At 38.2% G+C, this 16116-nt stretch overlaps 2 protein-coding genes across 2 annotated transcripts in view; one reads left to right on the top strand and one right to left on the bottom strand.

The window, feature by feature from the left end:
- Positions 1–380: 380 nt before the first annotated feature.
- Positions 381–15297, bottom strand: hmgxb4b (HMG box domain containing 4b). The gene is made up of 12 exons (XM_077245552.1): positions 15211–15297; positions 14548–14676; positions 14372–14444; positions 11167–11664; positions 10165–10362; positions 9487–9590; positions 9234–9312; positions 6979–7043; positions 6789–6909; positions 3592–3803; positions 2363–2485; positions 381–621 (listed from the first exon to the last, which is right to left on the bottom strand). Exons 1-12 carry the CDS (start codon positions 15214–15216, stop codon positions 577–579), a joined length of 1653 nt encoding a protein of 550 aa, XP_077101667.1. The 5' UTR covers positions 15217–15297; the 3' UTR covers positions 381–576.
- Positions 2932–16116, top strand: part of hmox1b (heme oxygenase 1b) — a 21211-nt gene continuing 8026 nt past the window's right edge. The window contains exon 1 of the mRNA XM_077245554.1: positions 2932–2938. The gene's annotated coding sequence lies outside the window, so the exon portion shown is untranslated. The remainder of the gene's footprint in view (positions 2939–16116) is intronic.

Below are 16116 nucleotides of genomic sequence, written 5' to 3'. Positions count from 1 at the left end.
GTGTGAACAGACTATACAAGTTTCTTCAGAACATCTGACATTTTTATTCAGATAGTAACTTTTAATTAACCCGCTCAGCAAGATTCTCTGCATCATGACAGATGAATCGGAGTGAAACGCTTGTGGAACAAGAAAAAAATGTGGGCGGGGCTTGATTTTGTCTGTGGGGAATTGATTGGATGGTTGTGGTTTGCTATTGGCTGATCTCATGTGAATGACAGGTCATAGCCTGAGAATTCAGGTTTATACCCTAACCTCGTCATCAGAGAAAAGAGATCCTGCAAGAGGAAGCTATTCTGATTCAAGATTTTTAAAACAATAATAATTTGCACCGATAAATCATTTACAATAAACACTACAAAATTCAGTCCACTCCAGAATTAAAAGAACATACTAAAATGGATTTTATTGAGAGATTGAGAAAAACAACAGAAATACAAAATTAACATCAGATAAAAAATGGACCAGGTTTAAGAAGCAGGTTAAAAGTTGAAGTGTCTGAGTTTGTCCAGTGCAAAACTGCAAGTCTTAAAGTCTTTTGTCGATGGTTTCCGTGGAGACGCCGCAGGAGGTCCTTCATAAACCCGGCATCACGTAGGCGATGTTATCCAGAGTGTTTGACTGATCACAAACAGAGACACGGAGTGAGAGTTATTATTATTATTTGCTTTATTTATCCTGGAGAATCACATTGAGATATTACTATCTCAAGACGGCTGCACATAAATGTTCACACAAAGAATCACAAAATGACAATACCACAATTTACACATTCAAGAACTAAATAAATAATAGCAAATAAAACAAAAAAACAATTGCAAGTGTCCTTTAAAACATTGTGCAAGATAGGGCTGCAACAACTAATCGATAAAATCGATTATAATCGATTATGAAAATCGTTGTCAACGAATGTCATTATCGATTAGTTGGTCTGCTTACGTCACGGGGAGCGTTTACTGGTACGCACACACACGCAAGGTCTCTCTCCCTCAGGCGCTCTGCCGAGCGCTCGCTACACGGTTTGGAGCAGTCTCTTCTGTCTCGCATGCGCGCTCTTGCTTGCGCGCTCTAGATTTCGGGAGTTTGAACTAATTCGCGGGCATCAGGGAGCCGCAATCAATATGCGGGAGACTCCCGGGACTTCCGGGATGTCTGTATTTTGTCTCGAGCATCAGGTTGTGCAATCAGTTCGCTCGCAACGTAAGTGATGGATTAAAATAGCGCTACCGCAGAAATAGGTTAAATTAAAACGGTGTTTACAAAGTGAAGCATTAAATACAAAGGCAGTTAATAACAGCAGCAGTAAAATATTGTTTTTTAGTCACTGTACTCAGTGGTTTTCAGCGAATGCTTGTGCACTAATGCATACTTTCTCCTGTCCTTTACTCAAGCCTGTTAGCTTGCTGGGTAACGTTACCTCCATTCCGTTCTCTTTTTATAGCATTTGTCTACTAAGTTTTAATTGTTTTTCAAACGCGATCTACTGCGGCTCTACGTTCACACAATTGTTTTCAGTCTTTCTATATTTATTTAATCAATTTATCCTTATATTATATTCTTTTATATATTATATATATAATATATATTATATTCTTTATCCTTATATTCCTTATATATAATTAATTTTAAATAAAAATTAAATGAATTATATATTTTAGATGTTTTTAGTTTGTTTTTAGTTCAGATATTCACATCTGAACAACATGTCTGTGTAAATTTGTTTTAACAAAAATTGTGTTAAAACATAATATGTTGGATATCATTTTTTTAACAATAATCATGTTTGTCAACTTGCCATCAGCAATTATCATTAAAAACAATGCAAATATTGATATTAGTAAAACTCAATGTGTGGCTTTTGCACTTTTTAAAAGTACACTTTTACACATAAATACCCTGATTTACGGTTTTATTTAGTTATAATAAAAAAAAATCTAATTTAATTTCTATCCGATTAATCGATTATCAAAATAATCGTTAGTTGCAGCCCTAGTGCAAGAGACGTTTAAAAGTGCTGACAATACCCTTGGGACTTTTAACCGAATATGAGAACCAGATCTAGTGCGATAACTATTTGTGTAATAAATTAAAAGATTTGATATATAGCAGGGTGATTTATCTAAAATAACTTTTGCAATAAATAAGTACATATGTAGCTTTCTCCTTTGATATAAAGATAACCGAGCTAAAGAATCATACAAAATGCAATGATGCATCCGTGACTGCACCAGAAACAAAGTGTAAAGCTGCGTGACGCACAGAATCTAATTGTGGAGATGTAGCTGTATGCATATATAAGTTCAAGTCATTTTGCTCACTGATGATGTTTATGCAATTAAAATAATGAATGGTCAGTACGTACCAGCACATGATGTGGGCAGCCGTTGAGTTCTGGGACCTGAGTGGTGAGGCAGGCCAGCGGACCCAGAGCACACAACACCGAGTCCAGGAGAACCGACAGAGAACCTGACACGGTCACCATGCCCTGAAACACACACCAGACAGTCTTTAACTGCTGCTCTTTGCATGTCGGTCAAAAGGACCGTTTTTTTTTAGCATTTCAATGAAATGATTGTACTAAATCTTGAAAATGAAAACTGAAATCTTCCCTTGTCTGACTTTTGCTACTCTGAGCAATGCCTGAACTTTGTATTTTGAGCACTTCTTGCGTCGTTCTTCCCTCTTCACGATGACGCGCTTGCTTTAGTCCTCAGTTGTAAGTCGCTTTGGATAAAAGCGTCTGCTAAATGACTAAATGTGATGTAAATGTACTATATTTCAGTTCGATAATGTTTTTTATTTAATATTTTAGAGGATTTTATGGAAGTAAATTATATTTAAGCAGTAAATATAATCCATTTATTCACTTTTTGAGTATGGACCTGAAAATAACATTTCCAACTTAAACGTTTATAAATGTTTGGATCACAGACTGAAGTTTGGTCTCTTTTTAAATACAACAGTTGGCAGATTATTGCTGAAGTGAAAAAAGTTGTAAAAAAGTGAACTTATTTTTTTTTACAATTTTACATTTTGTATAAAAAATGCACAAAAAAATATTTTAAATTTTTATATGAAATATATATTTTCATAAACACGTTTTACTCTAAAACTTACAGCCATAAATCTAACCAAGCTGTGTTCCAAATTTGAGGTTGACATCTCAAAAATGAGCTTTCAGTGAGATTGTGTTTGTCCGCAGTACCAAACACTTCCACTGGATGGAATTCGTCTCCCATTAACTTCCATTTTTGAACAATACAAGTGTGACTACTTTTTTTCAGGACCATTTAACATTTATGAATCATGTCCATGATTTTGTGTGTTCATACAGCAAGTGCCAAAACCTTTACCGGACCATTCCGATGAATTATACTTTAAAAAAAATTGTATTTATAATTCATACGTAGAATAAAGGGGCGGGGCCTAGTTAGATAGTAGTGTGTTGAAACTGGCGGTTATGGTAAGCAGTGTGACTTTAATGTTTGTGTGTGCGAGTGTGTGTGTGTGTGTGTGACTGTGTGTGTGTGACTGTGTGTGTGTGTGTGTGTGTGTGTGTGTGTGTGTGTGACTGTGTGTGTGTGTGAGCACCTCAGTCTCCTGCAGTCTGCGCCCGATCAGAGACAGAGACTCTCCCAGAAGCTGCAGGTGAGCGGCCGCATCGATCGGGTCCACGTCCGGGTCTCTGAGCGGAGAGAAAGTGGGAGCGTTTGCCGATCCGTTCTGGACAGGAGTCACTGATGCTTCGGGTCTCTTCAACACAACGACTCCTCCTGCTGGAGTCACTGCACATGACTGATGACCTGACCAAACACCAACACCAAACATCAACACCAAACATCAACACCAAACACCAATACCAAAACAAAACATCAACACCAACATCAACATCAAAAACAAACACCAAAACCAAACATAAACACCAACAACAAACACCAACATCAAACACCAACACCAAACACCAACATCAAACACCAACATCAAACACCAACACCAAACATCAAAACCAAACACCAACACCAAAACAAAACATCAACACCAACTTCAAAACCAAACATAAACACCAACACCAAACACCAACATCAAACACCAAACACCAACATCAAACACCAACACCAAACACCAACACCAAACATCAACACCAAACACCAACATCAACACCAACTTCAAAACCAAACATAAACACCAACACCAAACACCAACATCAAACACCAAACACCAACATCAAACACCAACATCAAACACAAACACCAACACCAAACACCAACATCAAACACCAACACCAAACATCAACACCAAAACAAAACATCAACACCAAAACAAAACATCAACACCAAACACCAAAACCAAACATAAACACCAACACCAAACACCAACACCAAACACCAACACCAACATCAAACATCAACACCAAAACAAAACATCAACAACACCAAACACCAACACCAAACACCAAACACCAACACCAAACACCAACACCAAACACCAACACCAACACCAAACACCAACACCAACATCAACAACACCAAACACCAACACCAAAACAAAATATCAACACCAACATCAAACATCAACACCAAACACCAACACCAAAACAAAACATCAACACCAACATCAAAAACCAACACCAAAACCAAACATAAACACCAACAACAAACACCAACATCAAACACCAACACCAAACACCAACATCAAACACCAACATCAAACACCAACACCAAAACATCAACACCAACATCAAACACCAAACATCAACACCAAACACCAAAACCAAACATAAAAACCAACACCAAACACCAAAATCAAACACCAACACCAAAAACCAACATGAAACACCAACACCAAAAACCAAAAACAAACAGCAAACATCAAACACCAACACCAAAACAAAACATCAACACCAACATCAAACACCAACACCAAACATCAAAACAAAACACCAAAACCAAACATAAACACCAACACCCAACACCAAAATCAAACACCAACACCAAACACCAACATGAAACACCAACACCAAACACCAAACACAAACACCAACATCAAACACCAACACCGAACACCAACATCAAACACCAAACACCAACATCAAACACCAACATCAAACAACAAACACCAACATCAAACACCAACACCAAACATACACACCAAACAGAAAAAACAAACACCAACACCAAACATCAACACCGAAAAACACCAAACATCAACACCAAACATCAAACATAAACACCAACACCAAACACAAACATCAACACCAAACATAAACACCAAACACAAACATCAACACCAAACACAAACATCGAACACCAACACCAAACACCATCACCAAACACCAACATCAAACACCAACATCAAACACCAACACCAAACACGAACATCAAACATCAACACCAAACACCAAAACCAAACATAAACACCAACACCAAACACCAAACACCAAACACAAACACCAACATCAAACACCAAACACCAACATCAAACACAAACACCAAACACCAACATCAAACACCAACATTAAAAACACCAAGACCAAACACAACCATCAAACACCCAAACACCAACATCAAACACCAACACCAAACACAACCATCAAACACAACCATCAAACACCAACATCAAACACCAAACACAAACACCAAACACGAACATGAAACATCAACACCAAAACCAAACATAAACACCAACACCAAACACTAACACCAAACACCAAACACCAACATCAAACACCAACATCAAACACCAACACCAAACATCAACATCAAACACCAACATCAAACACCAAACACAAACACCAAACACGAACATGAAACATCAACACCAAAACCAAACATAAACACCAACACCAAACACCAACACCAAACACCAACATCAAACACCAACATCAAACACCAACACCAAACACCAACATCAAACACCAAACACCAACATCAAACACCAAACACCAACATCAAACACCAAACACCAACATCAAACACCAAACACCAACATCAAACACCAACACCAAAAATCACAGCACTGACAGTGACATCAGTGGCTACGTTTACATGCAGCCAAATAATCTGTTAGTAATGGGATTGACGGCTCATTGCACTGAAAAGCCTTCCTGTAAAACACCTTAAATCGATCCGATTGAGCTCGATCCGAATGAAATTTCGATCGTATTGAAAGGAGTGGTTTATTCCTTTTCTAATCCGATCGAGAGAACATGTAAACACTTGATCGGATTGAAAACTGATAGGACTGCGCATGTGTAGTGATGTAGAAATAGCGTAATGGCGTGTGACGCGCAGAACAGGCCGTTTTTCCTGTTGAATAAAGTCTTGTATAAACAAGTGTCCCGTCATTCTATAATTCTCCTTTGTCTGTGTGTGTGAAGTGGAGCAGGACGACGGCCCACCAGTCCTCGTTTCAGACTCTCATTCACTGGTTTTGGGCATTTTTATTGCGTGATAAATATAAGCAGCGGCAAAACGGTTCATATGCTCATCATCTCCAAATAATGACCAGAAATGGACAAATATAAAGTCAGCTGTTTAAAACGAATAAAGAACCAATGTAAGAGAATGTTTATTATGAGCAAACAGCTGGAAACTCTGTTTACTCGTGCAGTGTGCGCATGTCAAAAAATATATTCCGATTTAAAGCTGGCGGCATATAAACGCACATTTAGCGTTCATGTAAACACTACATTCAGATTCATCTCATCAATCGGAATGAATTCAGTCCGATCGAAACTTAAGTTGTGCATGTAAACGCAGCCAGTGACCTGAAAGGATTTGAGTGCTGACCTTTAACCCTGCTGCTGTCTTTGAGCGGTCGCGACATTTGCTGCTGTTTGACGTGCTTGACGTGTTTGACACTCTCTTTCAACTGCTTGCGCTGCAGGTACTCCGATCTCTCTCGCCACACCTGAAAACAACAATCCGTCAGCAAACACACTTTACACAGGTGCATGATGGGTAATGATGCTGTTTGCACCTGTTTGTCTCCCTCTGGCAGCTGCTTCCAGGCATCAGCGAGTCTTTTGCTCAAGTCCCCAAAATCTGAGTACAAATAAACATACACACAATAAATATTCACATACACTAGCGGTCAATAGTTTGTGGTCTATACCACTTTCATCGTTCTTGAAAAGAGTCTCTTCTGCTCACCAAAGCTGCATTCATTTGATAAAAAAATACAGTAAGAACTGTGAAATATTATAATAATGTAAAACAGCTGTTTTCAATGTGAATATATTGTAAAGTGTCTTTTATTCCTGTGATCAAAGCTGAATTATCAGCATCATTGCTCCAGTCTTCAGTGTCACATGATCCTTCAGAAATCAGTATAATATGATGATTTGATGCTCAATAAACGGTTATGATTATGATCAATGCTACAGATTTTTGTGGGGTTAGGGTTGATATTTAAAAGTTTGGGGAAAATAAGATTTTTTTTTTAAATATGGAAATATTTTTATTCAGCAAGGATGCATTAAATTGATCAAAAGTGACAGTAAAGATATTTATAATGTTACAAAAGATTATATTTCAAATAGATGCTGTTCTTTTGAACTTTCTATTCATCAACAAAGAATCCTGAAAATACAATGTATGATGGTTTCCACAAAAATCTGAAGCAGCACAACTGTTATCATCATGTGACACTGAAGACTGGAGTAATGATGCTGAAAATTCAGCTTTGATCACAGGAATAAATTACACTTTACATTAGGGGTGTGCGATATTGACAAAAAATTATATCTCGATATTTTCTGTGATTTTCTCCATAACGATTATTAGACGATATTTGCTGAGTGTGTTTATTGTGTTGGTGTGTCGTTGACAACCGACTCCTAAACTTTTTGATATTCTTCATACTCTGTGGTGGTCAGTTCACAGCAGTGACACAAATTATTTTTTCCAATATGTTTCAATTGATTTTTACCTTTAAAAAGCCATTTTTTAAATCTAATTATATGCATGCATCATCCTTTGTCAATTTCAAAAATTTAATCAAATTCAATTATAAAAATAAGACACAATAGGGCTGTTACCAATCAAATTAAATCAGTATCAACAAAATTAATCTTTGAATTTTATTTAATATTGACATTTAAAATGATTTAAAACAAGAAAAGATACTTTAAATGTGAAATTGAAACCGCCAGTAGGTGGCAGTAAGTCACTGTTATTGAGATTCGACCGATTCATTCAGGAACGAAGCATTTGAGTCATTGAATCATTCATTCAACTGATTCATTCATGGCTTTTTGAACTATTTTCATTGGCGAAACAGAGCAAAAACAGGCAATATATTGTCTAAAATATAAGTTCTTGTTTATTAAACTTGTAGGAAATCAATATCAAATTTGCTATCATGCTGATATTTGAAGAAAAACTGCACTCTTGTGATATTTATTACTAAATGATAATAAAGACTAAATCATGCAGTGAAAGCGTGCACGTTAAATGCACACCTGCACTTGTCTAATCTACAAGACTACATGCATTTACTCTCTGGGTGTGTGTGAGGACTAGGCTATACTCGATAACGTCAAATCGCACATCGCTAAAACAACAACGATATATATCACACACCCCAACTTTCCTATATATTCACATAGAAAAGAGTTCAGTAACACTTTTCAAGTATACAATAATAAAGTGCTTACAAATCATTTGTAAACTATTAGTTTAATATATAAACTATGAATTAACTGTATAGTTTATATATTATAAATACATTAATAGGCTAAATACAGTTCTTCATTCATTGTTACTGTTATTTACAAAATTATTATTGTTTATTTGCTCATATGTAAAGAGTTTTTTTTAATGCTTTGTATAGGAGAAGTAAAAAAAAAACGTAATTATTCCAAACCCAAAATTATTTTGACCGCCATTGTAAAAATAAATGTTTAAAAGTTGAAATTGTGGTTTGTAATTTCTTTCAGGGAGAATTTCCAGCAAAACTGCTACTGTGGCATATAGATCACTGTTAAAATAACTCATTTTGTGACAAGATTGCAAACAGCAAGCTCTAATCTGATTGGCTGATCTATTCAGAGTTTAAATTGAGATGCTTGACAGTGAAAAAGGATAAGAGATCCTTGTGCATGATTCAGGAGCAAACAAACTCACTTTACATATGAGACTTGAAGATGATAATCTACATTTCTTACATATAATCTAAATATCTACATACGGAGACACAAACAGGCTGATTGATGAAGATGAAGATGAACCCACCGAGGCCCGGCTCTTCCTCCAGAATGCTGTTTCTGTACTCCTTATAAAAGATCTGATACGCCGTCAAGACCTTCTTCTTCTGCGCGCACACACACACACACACACACACACACACACACACACACACACACACACACACACACACACACACACACACACACACACACACACACACACACACACACACACACACACAGTGAGTGAGACGTTCTCTGTGTTTCAGGCTCATCTTGTGTATCAGTGGTTGCCTCACCTTGTCTTTGCTCTTGCGTTTGCCTCCTTCCTTACTCTTCCTCCTCTTCTCCTCGTGGCTGTGATGACCTGTAGCGAGCGCGCTCCATTCTGTGCTGCCATTGGCTGAGAGAAGAGCGGCCAGAGGTCAAAGGTCAGCACAAGGTCAGCACACAGCTGGTTAAAGGTGCGGTGTGTAATTTTTAGCAGCATCTAGTGGTGAGTTTGTGAATTGCACCCAACAGAAGTTACGGTGGCTGACAGGAAGTGATGTCGTCGTCTGGGACAGCAGAGAGTAGCCAGTTAAGCAATAAGGTTTCTAGATAAATTAAGAAATTATGTTTACTTAATTATTCAGTAAAACGAAATGTTATAGCGAATATTATTGTTGCTTGTTCATCATTGTGTCAGAGTTTTATTCGCTGACTTTAGCAGCTTCTTATCATGAAGAACAACATAGTGACGAAACGCGTTTGTCCGTTCAGGGCCACCGTAGAAACACGTCATGTAAGGAGACCCGCGGTGTGTGTAGAGAGAAATGACTCATTCTAAGGTAATAAAAACATAATGGTTCATTATGTAAGGTCTTTATACACCACTGAAAACATAGTTATGTTTATGATATTGCATTTCTGTCAACAGATCCTCCTAAATATTACACAATGCACCTTTAAGACACACAGAAGCGTTTCGTTTGTACCTGCTGTTATTCTCTTGGCTGATTTACTGCTGTGTTTCTTCTCACGCGGCCGGTCTCGCTCTTTCTTCTTCTTGCTCTTTTTGCTCTTCTTCTTCTTCCTGCTGCTGTGTTGAGACGAGGAATCATGGATCAAGAGTTTCCCGCCTTCACTGTCGTCAGCGGAGGACGAGCCGCTGCTGTCGGCCCCGTCATGACATCCTGATGGACACAATCATCATTACAGACGAACGTTTAGGTTGATCAAACTCTTATTGCCGAGAACGGTGTTTTCAGACATAATTAATTCCTTTTATCAGGTATTGCATTTGGCTATATATTTAGACATGATCAAAAACAACTTTTTCACAGTTTAGATTTAATTTTATTATATGTTTAATAATCTTCAATTGAGTCTTTAACTGATCTTTAGATCTCACTCTGTCTAGCTCTGACATTTTCGCTCAACTGGCGTAACAGCGCAAACTGAAAAAGTTAAGGATTTTTAGGACAAAATGCAACTGAACTGAATAATGACACAATTGTCTTTTTAGAGCTCCTTTACGGCATCATTTGAAAGTCATCACAGATTCTGCTATTTTCCTGAACAGCGCAAACCAAAAAAGTTACCGATTTTTGGGACAAAATGCTTGTGTACATGCATAGAAAACAATGCCCAGTTTTTTTTAAATTAAATGAATATTCGAAGATCGACAGCCCAATTAGACATGATCAAAAACAACTTTCTGTCATAGTTTAGATTTTATTTTATTTTTTTGTTTTTAAATGTTGAATATTCTTTAATTGAGTCTACAACTGATCTAGATCTCACTCTGTCTCTCTCTGACGTTTTCGCACAACTGGCGAAACAGCGCAAACCGAAAAAGCTAACGATTTTTGGGAAAAAATGCTTGTGTACATTCATAAAAAACAATGCCTCAAATAAAATTTTCCATCTAACAAGCATGAAAACATCAACTTCCTGTTGGATTCCCAAGATCGTGGATGACGCGAGTATCTCCTCACCTTCTAGCTCCACCTCCTCGCCCACCACAGGAAGCCCCTCCCGCACCACATGTGGCTGCTTCCTGGAGGAGGCGGAGTCTCGGGGGTCCTTCCTGCAGGAGGCGGAGTCTCTGATGTCCTTCCTGCAGGAGGCGGGGTCTCGGGGGTCCTTCCTGAAGGAGGAGGCGGAGTCTCTGATGTCCTTCCTGTAGGAGGAGGCGGAGTCTCGGGGGTCCTTCCTGTAGGAGGAGGCGGAGTCTCTGATGTCCTTCCTGTAGGAGGAGGCGGAGTCTCGGGGGTCCTTCCTGTAGGAGGAGGCGGAGTCTCTGATTTCCTTCCTTCGCTCCTTTGACGAGGGGAACAACGTCTCTGTGCCCACCGCTGTAGGCGAGGTGATGGCCTGCAGGAGACCCATCGCTGTCTGAGGAGACCCCGCCGGCTCAACAGGCGTCAGGAGCGAGCGTTGGCTCTCCGAGGAACGCTTCTTCTTTTTGTGGTGAGATCCGGAGCTGTGATGATCTACACGAGAGAGACATGAACAACTCAACACTAGGCTTGCTACGATAGTCGGTGTTACCGGGGTTCAGAAGCAAGACCGGTTACGTCACTTGCCCACCGCGGCACCGCCCCCCCCCATGTCGATTAAAAATATAATAATAATTTAGTTCAGTTAGAGAACTATTAAAAACTCAACGGTGTCTGCTTAATAAATCGTGAGCTGAACGAGAGTCGCAGAACAGATCGTCAGCAGGAGTCAGATTTCATTAATAGTGTGTCATCATTAGTGGTGTCAACGCAAAATGTAAAACCGCCTATAAGCGAATTTGTCATTGTACTGTTTTGTTGTGTTTTTTATTAAGAATAATAGGCTAATGAACTCAGCATTCAAGCAATCCGCCGCCGAATTGGCACTAATTTGAAAGCGAAACTAAAATGCGCACGTGTCATTGGGCACGGAGCAAGCAGATCAGAGCAAGCGTTGTCAGTTCATTCCTATGGAAAAACGCTCACTCTGCTCCGCACGATTATGAATGCACGTGTGGACGCGCGCATTTTACTTTCGACCTTTAAATTAGCGATTTAAAAGCCCCTGCCGATGATACCGATGTTGTCACACGTCGATTAACTGGTGGGAAAATTTCCTCACATCACATCCCTACTCAACAAGCCATAAGAGCTGCTTAACACACTTTTCACTGCTCCGTACAGAGTCGTTTCACTTAAAGGTGCAGTCTGTAAGAGTGACAGCTAGTGGTCGAAATAGGTACTGCAGTTCAAATTCTAAATATCGGAGATCGTTGTTTCTCCCGCTCCTCTGACTCGACAGCGCTCACATGGGTTTCCAGTTTGAGGACACGCAAAAGGAACGAGCGCAATTGACAATGAAAATTGGCAACGTGGAGTATCACACAGATCAAAACAAAAACAGCCATTCCAACACAGAAACACATTTCAAAGTAAAATAAGTGGCTGTAGAAGTGTTTACAGAGAAACGGGTATGTGAACTCAGCATGTTTCCTTAATATCTGCAAACATATTATGGTATTTTTATGCTTTAGTAGTGTGAAAAAGTTACATACAGCACCTTTATTATTAAGCAATATTATCGATGCGACTGTACTGACTCTTTCATTATGAGAGACATTATGAGAGACATGAACAACTCGACACGCCATCAGGGCTGCTCAACACACACACACTTAATATTGTTAACTTAATATTCAGCAATATTATCGATTTGACTACTGACTCTCGGATGAGAACAAAACCAATTTGAGCTGAATAATGTATGGAAGTTAATATCTTGAAATTTTGACTTTATAACTCGCAATTGTGAGAAAAAAAGTCAGAATTGTGAGATAAAAAGTGGAAACAAACTTCCATAATAATGACGGATTTGACGAATTTTGCAACATTGACATGGTTACGGAACTGAATCAACACTGAACTGAATAATGACACTATTATCTTTTTAGAGTTGCTTCACAGCATAATTTGAATGTAGTAGTAGTAGTATTTGAGTTTATTGCCATATCAACATCACCGGCTATTACATGGCAGATACATATTCAACTTTTAACAACATATCATAATCACAATATTATGAAAACAAACTTAGACAAAAAAAAAAGTACATGTAAAAAATGAGTGCAATTCTATAAAAGATTCTTTAAATGTACTTTAAATTCTTTATTAAAAAAAAATAATTAATAATAAATAAATCTGGACCCATAAATAAGTCCTTGATAAAATAAGTTTGTCCTGATAAAAAGCTCTGTCTCATAACATTAAAGACTGGGCAGTCCAAAATAATATGTTTTATAGACAAGTTGGCACTACAGTATTCATAATTTGAATGTCTCATATTTGATGAAGTTTGCATTACTGATTCTGTTATTTTCCTGTTATTACTGTGAAGCTGCTTTGAAAAAAATCAAAATTGTATAAAGCGCTATAGAAATGAAGCTGATTTGTTCAAGACGTACCATGATTCCTGAGGCGATGATGTATGTTTCTGAGGGACTAATTCTGAATCCTAAATTGCAGAACTACATTACCCATAATCCTAAAAAATTGATCCGCCAATCAAATCAAGTCGCAGTTACGCCTACTCTCATAAAGTGCTGTGAATTAAATTGAGTCAGTCTCCTGACAAGTCATGTCAGCTTTATTTCTATAGGGCTTTGTTCAGATTATTTCAAAGCAGCTTCACTGTAATAAACAGGAAAATAATGATCAATGATGCAAACAGAATTCAATTCAGTTTTAAAAGCAACTCTTAAATAGACAATAGTGTCATTATTCAGCTGAAGTCGGTTCAGTGTGGATTCAGTTCAGTTCAATAACCGTGTAAAGTCAATCTATTATGAAATGAGTTCAATTCAGCTATAATCTAAAATAATTTAGTTCAATATCGTTCAAAAATGTCGATGCTGCCAAATTCATCAATTATGAAACATTAGCTATAAACAGATGACAGAAACAAAGAAAAAACCTTCAACTCTCAGAATACTGATTAACTTACATTTTTATAATTTTATGTATAATCATTTGCAATTCTTCATGGGATAAGTAATTCATTCCCTTGTTCAATAACAGACAAGGTAGTAATTCATCCTTAAATTTGCTGGAATATCGCTGGAGAAAATTAAAGGGGGAAAAAGAACTTATAGAATTGTAAGGCGAGCGACTGTTGCGCTCTAAAGAAATAACTACAGTCACGCACCTCTGTAGAAATGATCCTCATAATGCTTCTTTTTCTTGTGAAACTCGCCGACAGGGTAAAAGTCATCAGCGTCCTGTAGAGAGCAGAGATCAGTTTCTACACAAAATACACTGATGATGATGTCAGTGATGATGTCAGTGATGATGATGATGATGTCAGTGATGTGAGTCCTGTACCTTCAGCCGTTTCTTGGAGGTCTTGCGAACCTCTGCGTCGATGATCTCTTCTTCTCTTAGCAAATCTTTGTAGGATCTTCTTTTTTCTCTCTGACTGCGGCCGGCGACCAGACTCACCTCACCCTCCATCTACACACACACACACACACACACACACATTATACAGTGGCAAGAATAAGTTTGTGAACCCTTTGAGGGCATCTGGATTTCTCCATTAATTATTTATAAAATGTGGTCTGATCTTTGGTCATGGTTATAGACAAACACAATCTGACTAAACTAATATAACACACAAACGATTGTACTTTTCACAGCTAAAGATGGTGCATATTTTTACAGATGTAAATAGAAACAGATATTGTGTTACTGGTATGCATGTATGTATATATGTGTGTATGTGTGTGTTTACATGTATAGGTTTGCGAGTTATAATCAGTATATAAACATGAATGAACGTGTTCTAGTGTGTATTTGAGTATGTATGTGTGTGTTGTTGTTATTAGTCCTCTATGCTAACGCGCTAACTGGCAAAACTTTAAACACTATTAGTGATTCACAGTATAATTCAGACAAAGCGAAGGATGTTCAACTGAGAATCAAAACATTAAACTTGGGTACGATCGTGATAAATTTTAGCTTCATTTATTAGATCAATTATATTACCTTCATCAAATTTCATGCGTCTCCTGTCGCCATCTTGGCTCTGCGCTGCGCGGTCAGTTTCTCGCGCGACGGTTCGAGAGTGTGGCGTCATCACGCACTCGGGCGCCTCTAGCGGAAAGGCGGATCGAGCGCTGCTGCTCATCTGAGAATCTCGGTGAGCTGACTGACAGAGTACTCTCTTGAAATAAATATCTGCATTTAAATTTGAACGTGACTGTATTTTCTTATGGGTTTTCATTGGCACATAGTCTAGATTATAATATCCCTGCTGTTTGAGTCCAAACAACCCCGACTGGAAAAGGCGAGAGAACTGAACTGTTATTTGATCACGCGCACAAACTGAATCAGACCGGTTTCTGTATATCAACACATACCTGTGACCTATGTGTGTGTGTGCGAGTATATGTTTACATAATGAATCATACAGAAGTGTTGAAACCATAGACTCTAAAAAAGAAAAGAAAAAAAAGAAGGTTGAAAAAGTCTCGGGTTCAGAGTTCTGGATTGTGTCGAGTCACGTTTAACCGTTCTGCTCGCTCATGTTAAGCGTCCGCGCGCTCTCTCTCTCTCTCTCTTTCTGCTCGCTCATGGTTAGCGCGTTCACGCTGACTCACGGTTTCAACATCGGGCTACAGATTTACTGCTGCGTTTCTTATCGCTACTCAGCAAATCACAGCCAATAATAATAAATCACGCGACTTTATTAACCTGCAGCTCTTATGTAAGATGATCATCATAAAAGACTCGCATTATTCGGACTCTTGACCTCACCTGTTATGTTTTTTTCCCACACTGTCACTGATTGCAGGGTGTTTTAGAGCTGATCATCACCAGTGAACTACAACTGGACTTTTACTGATCACATTCAGAGAACATACAATCCCATCCCAATATTGTGAACACATG

The sequence above is a fragment of the Siphateles boraxobius genome, unplaced genomic scaffold (genome assembly GCF_051911475.1).
Source record: "Siphateles boraxobius isolate OS27281-9 unplaced genomic scaffold, OSU_SipBor_1 27, whole genome shotgun sequence".
In the NCBI taxonomy this organism is placed as follows: Eukaryota; Metazoa; Chordata; class Actinopteri; order Cypriniformes; family Leuciscidae; genus Siphateles; species Siphateles boraxobius.
The sequence above is the reverse complement of the archived record's forward strand: the minus strand, read 5'-3'. Positions and strand labels throughout refer to the sequence as shown.